Genomic DNA, 10,571 nt, shown 5'->3' with positions numbered 1-10,571 from the left:
TAGTTTCTTTGAAAAAAGAAATCAATCATGTTACATGCATTTAAGGAAAAAATAAGTCAATACTTGTAAAACACATGCAATATCAAGGAAATTTAGTTGGACTAATTATAGAAAATGTAAATGAATATCTCAAGAATCTTAAAAGTGGGGAAAACACACACAGCATATCAATAAACACACGTATTTTTATATAATTATAATAATGTTTACGTAAACAAAGTAAATATCAAGACATGCACGTCACTATGTTGAATGGTAGAAATGTTATAGAAAAAGTAACCTCAAAGGAAACTCGAAAGCAACGAAAAACACATGAGAGATCAATGAACAAATTTACTTTAATAGAATTATAGTATCATTAGTGAAAAAAAGTAAATAATTAGACATATAACATACAAAGTTGATGGTAGAATTATTATTTTAGAAATTTGAAAATATTGAATTATTCAAGCATTAATGTTATTTAATGGTATCTTAAAACACGGGAAAATGTTTCATGGGTAGGAAAAAAAAATATCATTGTACATATACATGAGGAAGAAAACATAATTATAGTAATTATCAAGTCTCGTATGTGTAAGTCACATTGCAAACAAATAAAATAGTTAAATGTTACTTGTTGAGAAAAATATAAATAACCTCATCACATAACCATTTTGGTCTTATGGTAGGGATATGCAGCTTCAACTAGTATTTCTAGTCATAAAAATTGATTAATAAGATGTTATAAAATATAAAGAATGCCAACATGGTCTTCACCAACGTGAAAAAATATACAAAGGAGTATATAAGTCACTTTAGTGGTATCAATAGCGAACGGAATTCATATAATATATTGAAATAATAAATGACATTCGTGATATCATTATTACTAGCAATAAGTTGAGATGAAATACATGTGAATACCGATTACAATTGTACACATCATGCTTTGCCTTTAATCCATTACATTTGTTATAAATTATAATTATAGATCAAACAACTTTTACAATCAAATAAATATTGATATGTTTTTTGCAAATATTAAATAACTAATCAACACAAATCTGGAACTCCTGGACTATAAAATCAAGAAACATAAGACAAATGAGTTGTAATATATCACGTGAAATCTTCTCACAATCATTTTGTATTTAAGTAGTATGCATAATTACAAGGGAAGTAGCCCTCAACTGTAATTTGATGCAACATAGAGATGATAGAAATGATGACAAAATGAGAGACAAGAGATCACTGACTCTTGTCATGTTGTTTTTCTATAATTAATATATACAACTACAAGAAAAAGTTTCTATCTTGCAATTTGATACAATGCCCTAGAGAATGTAATTAGAAAATAATAAAAAAGTTGTAAGTGATGCAAGAATTCTTATTATTTTTTATTGATTGATATGTATAACTACAATACAAAGAAAAGTTGCCTCAAATTATAACTTAAGTTAATGTCCATAAGAAATAATGAAAATGGTTGAAAGATGTCACGAAGATTCCTCTCATACGAGGTGCAACTAACAAGATTACGATATAAATAAAAAATATGAAACTTCTAAATTGACATGTAGTCTGCACCCCGTGATTTGCAAATTGCCTTCCCATATAACAAATAGAACATGAATATATTATACAAATAGTGCATAAATACTTATTGTTTATACATTCATATGATTTATTTAAAGGGTCAGGTTCAAAGGACATTTGAGAAAATATATGTAAAAACAATGTAACATTAATAAAATTTTAAAATATGGGTTAGAAGTTTCTGATTGAGCTGATTTTTTGTGAGAATGATCTCTATGATGGGAAGATCAAAAAAAAAAAAAAAAAAAAATCAGTCCAATTTGAAACTTCTAACCCCATTAAAAGTTATTTAAAATGTGGACCGTCGATTTTTTGCCAATTGTTGTCAATAATTTGTAAATCACTTTTGATAGATTTAGAAGTTTCTGATTTAGCTGATTTTTTGTGAGGATGATCTTCCCATCATAGTAACCATCCTCGCAAAAAAATCAGCTCAATCGAAAACCTCTAACCTATATTTTGAAAAATCATTGTTTTTTCATATGTTTTTACATATGAACCTTGAGCTGCCCCCTTATTTAAAAGAAAAAAAAAATAGTTATGTTGTATACATTAAAGAAAAATATAGAGTATCTATAAAAATATGCAATATTAAGAAAATCTAGTATAATTGATTATGAAAATTATTAAATAAATATCTTAAGAAATCTCAAAGTAAATATCAAGATATGCACATCATAAAATTGAATGATAAACGTGCTATGTTAAATAACTAATCAACACAAATTTGGAACTCCTAGACTATAAAATCAATAAATATAAGATAAATGAGTTATAATATATCACATGAAATCTTCTCACAATCATTTATATTACCTGATATGCATAACTACAAGGGAAGTAGCCCTCAAATATAATTTTATGCAACATAGAGATGATAGAAATGATGACAAAATGAAAGACAAGAGATCACAGACTCTTATCATGTTGTTTTTCTATAATTAATATATATAACTACAAGAAAAAGTTCCTCTCCTACAATTTGATATAATGCATAGAGAATACAATTATAAAATAATAAAAAAGTTGTAGGTGATGTAAGAATTCTTATTGTTTTTTATTGATTGATATGTATAACTACAATACAAAGAAAAGTTGCCTCAAACTATAACTTAAGATAATGTCCATAAGAAATGATGAAAATAATTGAAAGATGTCATGAAGATTACTCTCGTATGAGGTGCAACTAATAAGATTACGATATAAATAAAAAACACGAAACTTCTAAATTGACATGTAGTCTGCACCTCGTGATTTGCAAATTGTTTTCCTATATAACAAATAGTACATGGATATGTTCTACAAATAGTACATAAATACTTACTGTCCATACATTCATATGATTTATTTAAAAGAAAACAAAAATTAGTCATATTGTATACATTAAAGAAAAATATATAGTATCTAGAAAAATATGCAATATTAAGAAAATCTAGTAGAATTGATTATGAAAATTATTAAATAAATATCTTAAGAAATCTCAAAGTAAATATCAAGATATGCACATCATAAAATTGAATGATAAATGTGCTATGTTATAAGTAACTTAAAAAAAAATATTGGAATTAATGAGAGACCGAGGAGCACATGTACGTTAATAAAACCATAATATCATTTGTGAAGAAAGTAAACACTTAGACATATAGTGCTCTGGGGTTGATGATATTAACTAAAAATTTATTTTTTAATTTTGTATATTTTCATATCTTAAAAATATATATTAATTAATATAAAAAATAAAGAATAAAGACGTAAATAAGTAGAAAAAAAGTTAAAATAGAACATAGATTGAAACGCATACATTTGTATTAGTTGATAGAAAATAATAAAAGAGATTTTATTGCTACACCAACTTTGGCTTACAAGACCCCAATTAATGTGTAAATCACCAAAGAATTATCACACATCTGGGGGTGTTGTAAGTGAAAAATTGACGTGATAATAGAAGCTCACAATTATAATTTAGACAAAATTAAATCAATTAATACCTAAGAAAAAGTAAGCATACATTAAAATTAAACATTGATTCAATAAACACTTTAATACATAGAAATCATAAATTTAATCAAAATTAAATTGAAGAATCCAATAATAAACTTAAAGAAATTCTATTGGCATACCAATTTTTCCTCACACACAAATCATTTTGAAATTAGACGAGTATCTATATAGATGATTTTCCTCACACACAAATCATTTTGTTTCATAACATTTCATAAGATCCCTAGATTTTTTTTTTAATAATGTTGAAGTGAACTCAGATTGGAACCTCATATGGCACTTCTTAACGTGAAAGTGTATGAGAATCATAGACATATGTGGTTCCTATCCATTTTCACGTCAAGAAGTGCAACAAGAGCAGTTAACATTTTAATAAAATTCAAATTTCTAAAAAGTTAAGGACGTGGAGATTTATTTATTAATTTCGGTTTAACAAATTTTTGCTTATTAAAATAAATATTAGACAAGGAATGGCGTCGCCCGGACTCGAACCGGAGACCTTCAGTGTGTTAGACTGACGTGATAACCAACTACACCACGACACCAGTTTTTGTTAGGATCTACCTAATATTTATAATAACTGTATGAGCGAGAATTCTTGGTTTTATTTGTTCCCTTGCCCTAGAGTCGAACCCTTCCTCTTTCCATCAAGCTCTGCAAAACCCTAGGTCTCTTCGCCTCCTCTCCTCAAATCTTCTATCAGAACCCAATCCCATATCTTTCTCTCCCTCGTTCTCTATTTTTTCTACCATAAACACACTCTAGGGTTTCTCGAAGATGTCGAGTTCGTTGGACATGTCTCTCGAAGATCTGATCAAGAACAACAAGAAATCTGGAGGAAGCAGAGGTAGAGGCGGCCGAGGTTCAGGTTCTGGACCCTCTCGTCGAATCCCAAATCGCGGCGCGAATCGAACTACGCCTTATTCAATGGGAAAGGTCTGAGCTTGAGCTAGGGTTTTCCGATCCTTCGATCTATCTGTTTCTTGGACTTCGTTTCATCTCTGTACCTTTTCACTTTTGTTCGAACTTCGGATCTCATGGAGTGTTGTAATTTTGGTTTGTTTCATCGATCACACGGAACAGCCAGTACAGGCTCCAGATTCAACGTGGCAGCATGATATGTTTACGGATCAAGCGGCGGCTTTTGCGACTCAAGGAGGGCGAGCTTCTGCGATCGAGACGGGTACCAAGCTTTACATCTCCAACTTAGAGTACGGCGTTTCGAACGAGGACATCAAGGTAAGATTTTTTTTTCTTCCCCTGAATTTGATGCCAAGTGTTTGGTTTTTTTATTATTATTTTTACATCAGTTGTATTTCTGGACTCATCGTGGTAACTGTTTATATGAAGTTATGAAATTTATTAAATTTATGAATTTAACTGTCTGTTTAAAAGTATGAACTAATTAGAAAACAAAGGAAAAGAGATGTCTTGTTAAAGGAAACATTCGATTGTTCTTTCAATCTGGGGTACTATTCGATGTTGGAAAAGTTAAACGTGATTTATGGATTTTCAGTTAGAGTCGACCTTGGATTATCCCTCGTGTATTTGTTTAGAGAAACAGTGGAATTTGGTATACATGAACACCCATGGTATTTTACTGGAAGGGTTTTAAAAGTTTGGCGAAATTCGAGTGTTCTTTTAGCTTTCCGGCAATTTCAAATTCTGATCAAATTTTAATGCGTATTACACACAATTTGTGTATTTTGAATGAGATTGGAAGATGGGGTCCGAATTATGCTGGTCAAGATTTTAAGTTTGTACACGAAGCTGTGAAGATTTTTTCAGAAGGAACAATTGTCTTTTTTTAGGGTCAAGGTATCTGTTGAGGAACTTTAAACTACAAAGGAATATACTTTGGATTGTTTTTTATTGATTGGAACAATGGCAAACAAATGATCCAGGTCTATTGAAACTTGCTGGAGTAGAATTCGGGTGATGTAGTGGGCACATAGAGAGTCTTTCTTAGGAATTTAGCTTCTCTTTAGACGTGGAGCTGAGCACATGCTTTTGTCCTTCTTCTAATTGAACGTTTGTTAAGATTTAATGCCTGCTATTCATTGAGGTGAAGCGTGATACAATATGACCACTAAATAGTTTAGTAAACTATATGATAAAGGTATAGTCATCACGTGGATATGCGCTTATCCATATGGGTCTACCAAATGAAGTATTTCTGGCTGCTTTATCAGTCCATGTCTAGAAAAAATATCCAATGAAAAGTTCTATAGTATGGTTAAGGATTTATTTATTTTTGATCAAGTATTAAATTGAGAGTTGTGGAAGTCTGATGGAATTGAAAGTTGCTTGTTAGGCCTCTGACTTATATCGATAGAGCCATAATTTCTTTTTTTCCTATTCTCTACACTAAGAATGTGGTTTTTAATTTATTTGAAAAAATAATAAAGTACTTATAAGAAAACTTAAAACCACAAAAATAAACAACCATTAGGAAACATAATGTGATGCTCAATATACTTAATGTGAGGTTCAATAGGAAATCTATTCTTGAGGTTTTCATGTATTTAAATGACATGATTTGAGTAAAATTAAATGTGAAATAGTGGCTTTCAAAGCCTTATTATTTTGGATACTTGTGTTAATGTTCGTTGAAACACTGGATCTTGCATTTGGCACTTTAAATGATTATTTGTTGTGATATGATGACCTATGTGCATGTTTTATTTTATTATTTTTTAAGCAATCATATTCTGAAGAATCAATGCATTTGACTTATCCAAAAAAAAAAAAAAAAGTACCAATGCATGATTCACTGGCTCTTCAACAATCTTGTGAAACTTCCTTTATTTATTATGCATTTGCAATAATTTTAGACTTTCTTGAAATTATAAATTAATTCTGATTTCTCACTGGCCGAAGTTTACACAAAGTTGAAAAGTAGAGCCATGCTAAGAGGAAATGAAAAATAAGCAAGTATAAGGATACATGATGTGAAATGGGCAATGCATCTCATTTGGTCAATTTACCAGGTCATAGATAAAGTATTTTAGCTATTTTTATATACTTAGATGATATGATTTTGGATGGTTAACTGTAAAATATTGACCGTAGTTTTTCAGATACCTGTGTTATTGTGTGATGAGGGCCATGGATTTGTGTTTGACGCTTTAAATTTTTTTTGTTCGATACGATGAGTTAGTTGCTAGCAAATTAGAAGAGTCACTATTGATGCATGATTCTTAGGCTTTTGCAAGAATCCAGTAGTCATCTCCATTCTTTTATTTTATTTTAAAGTTTTTGCAATAATTTTAGACTTTCCTAAACTTATAAATTATTCCAAATTTTCACTGGTCATATTTTACACCAAAATTGAAAAGTAGATACTTGGTAATAGGATTGTTTTACATGGTCTTAATATGTATTTTAGTGCTTAGGCCTCATTGTCGACAGTTTCTCATTACGGATCTGTGCTAGTTAACTAAAGCCTAGTCTCTGTTCTCGTTTCTTACTATGTTTTAGGTAGATTTGTGGTTCTTTGGCCTTGATTTTACATGTGAAACTTTATAAAAGCTTGGTATGTGCTTGTAATCTGGTTCATAGGATGTGAAGATTGCCTGAAGTCCATGGTTTGTGTAAATATTTCAGTATGTGTATTCATCTGTTAATTTTCTTTAACTGGATGAATTCCTGAAGTTCCATTGTTTGTGTAATATAACAGTCGAGTTATCCGTGAAAATTTGTTCATTATCTTCATTTTCTTCACAAATTACAGTATATTGGTTTCCTATTGCTAAGGAAGACCCCCTTTTTTTTACTCCTATTACTTGTAACATTGATATCTGATAAGAAGAATTTGGAACTACAAATCCATCAACTGGTTTTTAAAATACTTTTAACTGTACAGGAACTCTTTTCAGAGGTCGGTGACCTGAAACGATATTCAATTCATTATGATCGGAGCGGCAGATCAAAGGTATCTCATGAAGTTTGGTCTTATGTGTTCCTTCAAAGGATTATCAGTTTCCTGCAGTAGTTATGCAAGATTCCTTCTCTTTAGGGAACGGCAGAAGTGGTCTTTTCGAGGCGGACTGATGCTGCAGCAGCTGTCAAGAGATACAACAACGTTCAACTTGATGGGAAGCCAATGAAAATAGAGATTGTGGGAACAAACATTGCAACTCCTGGTGCTATGCCTTCTGCTGCTAACGGCATACTTGGAAATCCCAATGGTGCTCCAAGAAGGTACGTATGTCTAGTCATTCCAAAGTAAAACTTTGGAGCTTGGTTGTTGATTCCAGTGGAATATAAGTTTTGGACTCTCTCTCATTTTTTCTTGTCTGCAACACTTGGGAACCTGTTACTGGCGCATTGGATATTCTTTGATGCTTTAAGTTATCTATGATTTTTTTTGGGGGGATAAATTATTATCCATGATTTTTTGAGGGTTTCTTGAATTTCTCACTTGCCCATCAAAGACTGCAAATATGAAATCCCAGAAGTGTTCGAAAGTAACCTCATTATTCCGAAATCTGAATCTGAAAATTATAAATTTATGTTAGGCAATGTTTATTTTCACGTATAAAACTGCTAACTTCCCTCCTCCTGCTGCTACTACTACTACAAAGATGGCAACGACGTCTGAAGATGGGTTGGCTAAATAATCCTGTTCTTCTATTCCACTCTTTCCAGGGCCAAGTCTATTGTTATTGAAAGTGAATTCATATCTGTTTTCACTTTCTCCATCCATGATCCTTTGGACTATTACTATTAAAAAAAATGATGTCTTGGCCCAAATATTAAGGGTCAGCTAAATGAATCTTGTTTCTCCACTCAATTCTATCTAGGGCCAGTTCTCTTGCTATTGAGAGTGTGTGCATATCTACTTTTACTATTGTTCTCCATGTTCCTTTGGCCTCGACAAATAGTTTTGAAAATAATAGGAATTTGATGTGAAATTTTCATGAAAAGGTCATCATTGAGAGATTTACTTCACTAGTTTGGTTGATAGAGGGATCCCATCCCTTTATTTTATTGTTTTTAATTAAGCAAATGGGTTAGTGGTTAGTAATTTGTAGGTGTAAATGAGTTTTGAACCCTGGTCGTGTTATCAACACTTAATGTAAATACTGTCTTTGATTTGAGTGAAACAATGCCGGAGAATAACTAACCCCTATTAATACAGTCATCAGCACGGCTTTTCTCATACGTGGCTTTTCTTGATGTTATTTCATACTGAACTCAAAGGTTGGATTAGACCATTTAAATGTAGATACACTGGCTATAATTTTTTAATAGGTAATATAGTGGTTAAAATGTTCATAATTCCTTGAGGATTTTTACCTGGTGCCATTATTATTATACTGGTAATAATCTGGAAGGCTAAGCATCAAAGCATATCTTTTGGAGCCTATGCCATTTGCTATCTGTTGAGGTTATTGGAAGGAAATTGTCTTATTTTTGAAGAGAAGGAAGAACTCTTCATCCATGACTTAATTATGTTAATCTTGGCCACCATTTAAAAAAAAAAAGGGGGAGGGGGTAAATTTTTGAAGAGTTCAAGGGAGTTATCACGAGGACTACTTCTAGTGAGATTGGACTGAGTATGTAATCTTATTATGAGTTAGTTCTGTTTTCTTACTACAAGAAAGTGAAAAAATAAAAGGGTTCTTTCAGTTACCGCTTGCATGATCTTCAACAAAATGCATTTTTAAGTGTTGTATACCAACTGGTAGAAAACTTGCTGGCTCTATTGTGTATTTCTATTTTATTTATGCTTTAACGGAATTCTGTTATCTTGTTGGGTCTGATTATTGTATATTTGATTGATAAATTAACAGTGGACAAAGAAGAGGCGGAGCTGTGTCACGGCTTCGAGGTGGTGGTGGCGGTAGTGGCGGTGGTGGCCGTGGTTTTGGAAGGGGAGGACGTGGGCGAGGAAGAGGCCGCGGTGAACAGGTATCTGCAGATGATCTTGATGCTGAGTTGGAGAAGTACCACTCAGAAGCAATGCAAATAAACTGAGAAGTCATCCCTTGCTTTTCATTTATTGGGCTTCTCTTTCTATAGGCTTTGTATAACTTGTGGATTTGCATGTTTGATGATGCATCTCCAAGTATTTGTGTATTTCTATCTGACATGTTCTCTACTCAGATTGAGAAGTGGTGGGAGGAGAGTAACTCTTTAGTATCTGCTTTTGGGAGCTCGGGCATTTATTGTGCTGGTGCTTTCCCATTTGTTTTCAACATAGTACTTAATAGACAAGCTTTGTACTCCCTTTACTGGTTCTATTCTATTATTTTTTTTTCTTGAATCTTTTGGTTCTTACTCCACATGAGGGCATGGCTGTTCTTTTTGATGGTTCACACAAAGGATAAAAGGCTAGCCATGATGTGAGATAAGAGGAGGAATGCTGAAAGAGGAGTAATCATCAATGCAGACGAAGTCTTGAAATTTCTTGGGATTGTTATGCAAGTTGAACATTGGCTGAAGGTAGTTCCCTTAATGTCTACTTTGTTTTTTTATGTGTTTTATAAGCAAGTTGGTAGTCGTTAGTAATTTATAAGTGGAGCTGGGTTATGAGATTACTTTATTTTATATTTTTTTCCTTCTTATATTGAGAATGTTGTGCTACTCTTACCTATATATAACTCTTGAAATTTCTTTTTGGTTAGTGCAGAGAAGTCCTCTCTCTCTCTTCTCACACACACACAAACAAACTAACTCACAAGCATAAATGTGCACGTGCTCACATTTTGTATTGGGTCTGCTTGTCACAATAAAAATTGTTTTACATATCTTGAATTGGATTTTTCTTGATCTTGTGGCGAAAATTCTGAGTCCGATTAACTTCCACATTATTTGTTTGATATTTATCCAAAAATAGGGGTAGTCTACAAGTTTTCCAATAGACTAATGATTAAAAAATGATGGACTAAAACATATGACGTCTTTACATGACTGACGTGACAAGGACATGTAGATCTTTTTCCTGGTGTATCTTGAAGAAAAAGATCTATAGATTTGTGCCCTTG

The 10,571-nt window shown here is 32.0% G+C and overlaps 1 protein-coding gene and 1 non-coding gene across 2 annotated transcripts; one reads left to right on the top strand and one right to left on the bottom strand.

Annotated features, from left to right (window-relative positions):
* Positions 1 to 4,050: 4,050 nt before the first annotated feature.
* TRNAV-AAC (transfer RNA valine (anticodon AAC)) lies at positions 4,051 to 4,124 on the bottom strand. Its single transcript has one exon. It is a non-coding gene; the product is annotated as a tRNA-Val (tRNA).
* An 82-nt stretch (positions 4,125 to 4,206) lies between these two features.
* On the top strand, positions 4,207 to 9,850 carry LOC147385634 (THO complex subunit 4B-like). Its single transcript, XM_086423052.1, has 5 exons — positions 4,207 to 4,515; positions 4,663 to 4,818; positions 7,445 to 7,513; positions 7,598 to 7,782; positions 9,378 to 9,850. Exons 1-5 carry the CDS (start codon positions 4,357 to 4,359, stop codon positions 9,559 to 9,561), a joined length of 753 nt encoding a protein of 250 aa, XP_086279178.1. The 5' UTR covers positions 4,207 to 4,356; the 3' UTR covers positions 9,562 to 9,850.
* Positions 9,851 to 10,571: the final 721 nt, after the last annotated feature.

This window comes from Akebia trifoliata, chromosome 14 (genome assembly GCF_017979445.1).
Source record: "Akebia trifoliata isolate Shusen 1 chromosome 14, ASM1797944v1, whole genome shotgun sequence".
NCBI classification, from domain to species: domain Eukaryota; kingdom Viridiplantae; phylum Streptophyta; class Magnoliopsida; order Ranunculales; family Lardizabalaceae; genus Akebia; species Akebia trifoliata.
Note: the sequence above shows the minus strand (reverse complement) of the source record. Positions and strands in the feature narration are given on the sequence as shown.

Coding starts and splice junctions, on each gene's coding strand:
- LOC147385634 (XM_086423052.1), top strand. CDS start 4,357: ATGTCGAGTTCGTTGGACATGTCTCTCGAAGATCTGATCAAGAACAAC. Junction 4,819..7,444: donor TTTCGAACGAGGACATCAAG/GTAAGATTTTTT, acceptor TTAACTGTACAG/GAACTCTTTTCAGAGGTCGG. Junction 7,514..7,597: donor ATCGGAGCGGCAGATCAAAG/GTATCTCATGAA, acceptor CCTTCTCTTTAG/GGAACGGCAGAAGTGGTCTT.